Source organism: Acanthisitta chloris, unplaced genomic scaffold, assembly GCF_000695815.1.
Source record: "Acanthisitta chloris isolate BGI_N310 unplaced genomic scaffold, ASM69581v1 scaffold25411, whole genome shotgun sequence".
In the NCBI taxonomy this organism is placed as follows: domain Eukaryota; kingdom Metazoa; phylum Chordata; class Aves; order Passeriformes; family Acanthisittidae; genus Acanthisitta; species Acanthisitta chloris.
Window position 1 is genome coordinate 6,312 of NW_008656991.1, and position 1,984 is coordinate 8,295.

General features: G+C 41.8%; 1 protein-coding gene across 1 annotated transcript in view; it reads left to right on the plus strand.

The window, feature by feature from the left end:
* The first annotated feature begins 691 nt into the window (after positions 1-691).
* The window catches only part of NDST3 (N-deacetylase/N-sulfotransferase (heparan glucosaminyl) 3), a 47,945-nt gene continuing 46,652 nt past the window's right edge, over positions 692-1,984 (plus strand). Inside the window, exon 1 of the mRNA XM_009084557.1 lies at positions 692-1,672. Within this exon, the coding sequence (XP_009082805.1) occupies positions 692-1,672 (981 nt within the window). The remainder of the gene's footprint in view (positions 1,673-1,984) is intronic.

The window sequence follows — 1,984 nt, forward strand, 5'->3', positions numbered from 1 at the left end:
TTACAGGAAAAAGGTTTTGTTTTAAACATACTTCTATAGTACAACTCATATAGCGTATATCAGTATGTATGTATACAACAGTTAAAGTGTGCGTGTTTTGTTAAGAGCTTTGTGGTTCTTCAGAAACTAATATAAATTAGATTTTGCTTTATCATGCGCCCCCAGCTTATTGGGGGCAGAAGGAGCAAGGTTATAAATTTCCTTCAGAGTTTGGGTTGTCAGCAATTGTCTGCTTGGAGTTAACTTCCCTCTTTGAGCAAAAGGAATTTCTGAAACACACAAGTTCTTTGCTGTCTTGTCTTGCATTTCATTGCCTCTGGTGTGCACTCTCCTGTCCTTGATCATTTGGGGCGAGGAGCTCATGAGATTCGGAGACATTCAAATGTGTGTGGCAACTAGTGGGAGCAGGAAGAAATTGCAAAATTTTGAGCCGTTGACCCCCAAACCTCTGCCTGGCAGTGATGTCTTTGCTCCCCATTAGTTTCAGCATGATGATACTTTACAAGTGCAATGCCTCAATTAAATGTCTGATTTTCTTTTCTTCTAGACTATCCCTTCAGTAGAGCTCTGTGGAAGATAGATGTGTGTGCTGCAATGGTGACATAAATATTTCAGAGGACTGGAGCAAGTTGTTGAGAATCTGTTTGGTTTTAATGCTGCTGTTGAGAACTATCTAAGGCAAGTAAACACCATGAGTTTTATCCTGAAACTTCACAGACATTTTCAAAGAACAGTGATTTTGCTGGCGACTTTTTGTATGGTGAGCATAGTTATTTCTGCCTACTACTTGTATAATGGCTACAAACAGGAAAATGAACTTCCTGAAATCTCTTCAGAAGTGGAATGCGGCGATCCTCAACTGTTGCCATACAAGCTGATGGAGATGAAGACCGTGAAGCCTATTGATCCCCTGAGGACAGACCTTGTAGTGCTGGTGTTTGTGGAAAGCCAGTACTCAACATTAGGCCAAGACATAATAACCATTTTGGAATCTAGCAGATTTCAGTTTCACATTGAGATTGCACCTGGGAAAGGTGACCTCCCAGTGCTTATAGACAAAAATAGAGGCAAATATGCTCTCATAGTGTATGAAAATATTCTAAAGTATGTGAACATGGACTCTTGGAACAGAGGCCTTCTCGATAAGTACTGTATAGAATACGGTGTAGGTGTCATCGGGTTTCACAAGGGCAGTGAGAACAGCTTGCAGAGCTTTCAGTTGAAGGGTTTTCCTTTCCATGTCCACAGCAATCTGGGTATCAAGGACTGTTGCATTAACCCTCATTCCCCATTGCTCCATGTGACTAAATCTTCTAAGCTTGAGAAAGGGCCCTTGCTTGGAAATGACTGGGCAGTTTTCCAGATTAATCACACAGCTTATCAACCAGTGATATTTGCAAAAGTGAAGGCACCAGAAAACCTTTCTCCACCTGCTGCTCTAGGTGCTCTCTATGCCACGGTAATTCATGACCTGGGGCTCCACGATGGGATTCAGCGAGTCCTTTTCGGCAATAACTTGAACTTTTGGCTGCACAAGCTGATTTTCATAGATGCCATCTCTTTCCTGTCTGGAAAGAAGCTCAGACTGTCCTTGGACAGGTACATTCTGGTTGACATAGATGACATCTTCGTTGGAAAGGAGGGAACAAGAATGAACACAAACGATGTACAGGTAAAGTATGTGCGCAAACTGATGGTCATTACAGCAAAGTAACATTTCTTTGTCTTAAAATGAGTCGTTGTTAATGGCTGGAAATCACAACAGATGTAGATCAGAAAGTATTAATGCAGACTGACTGGGCCTTGAGAGAGAAGCCAGTCTGTTTGGCTCTGAGTAGTCACTGATTCTAGGTGAAGCAGTTCCTTCAACCTGCAGGCTGAGGGAGCGTGTGTGCAGTGTTGCTTGTATCCATTATAGAAAAGGTATAAAATATGACAACTCAATGATTACTATCACTTGTTTTCTCTCAAGTTACATACAGGG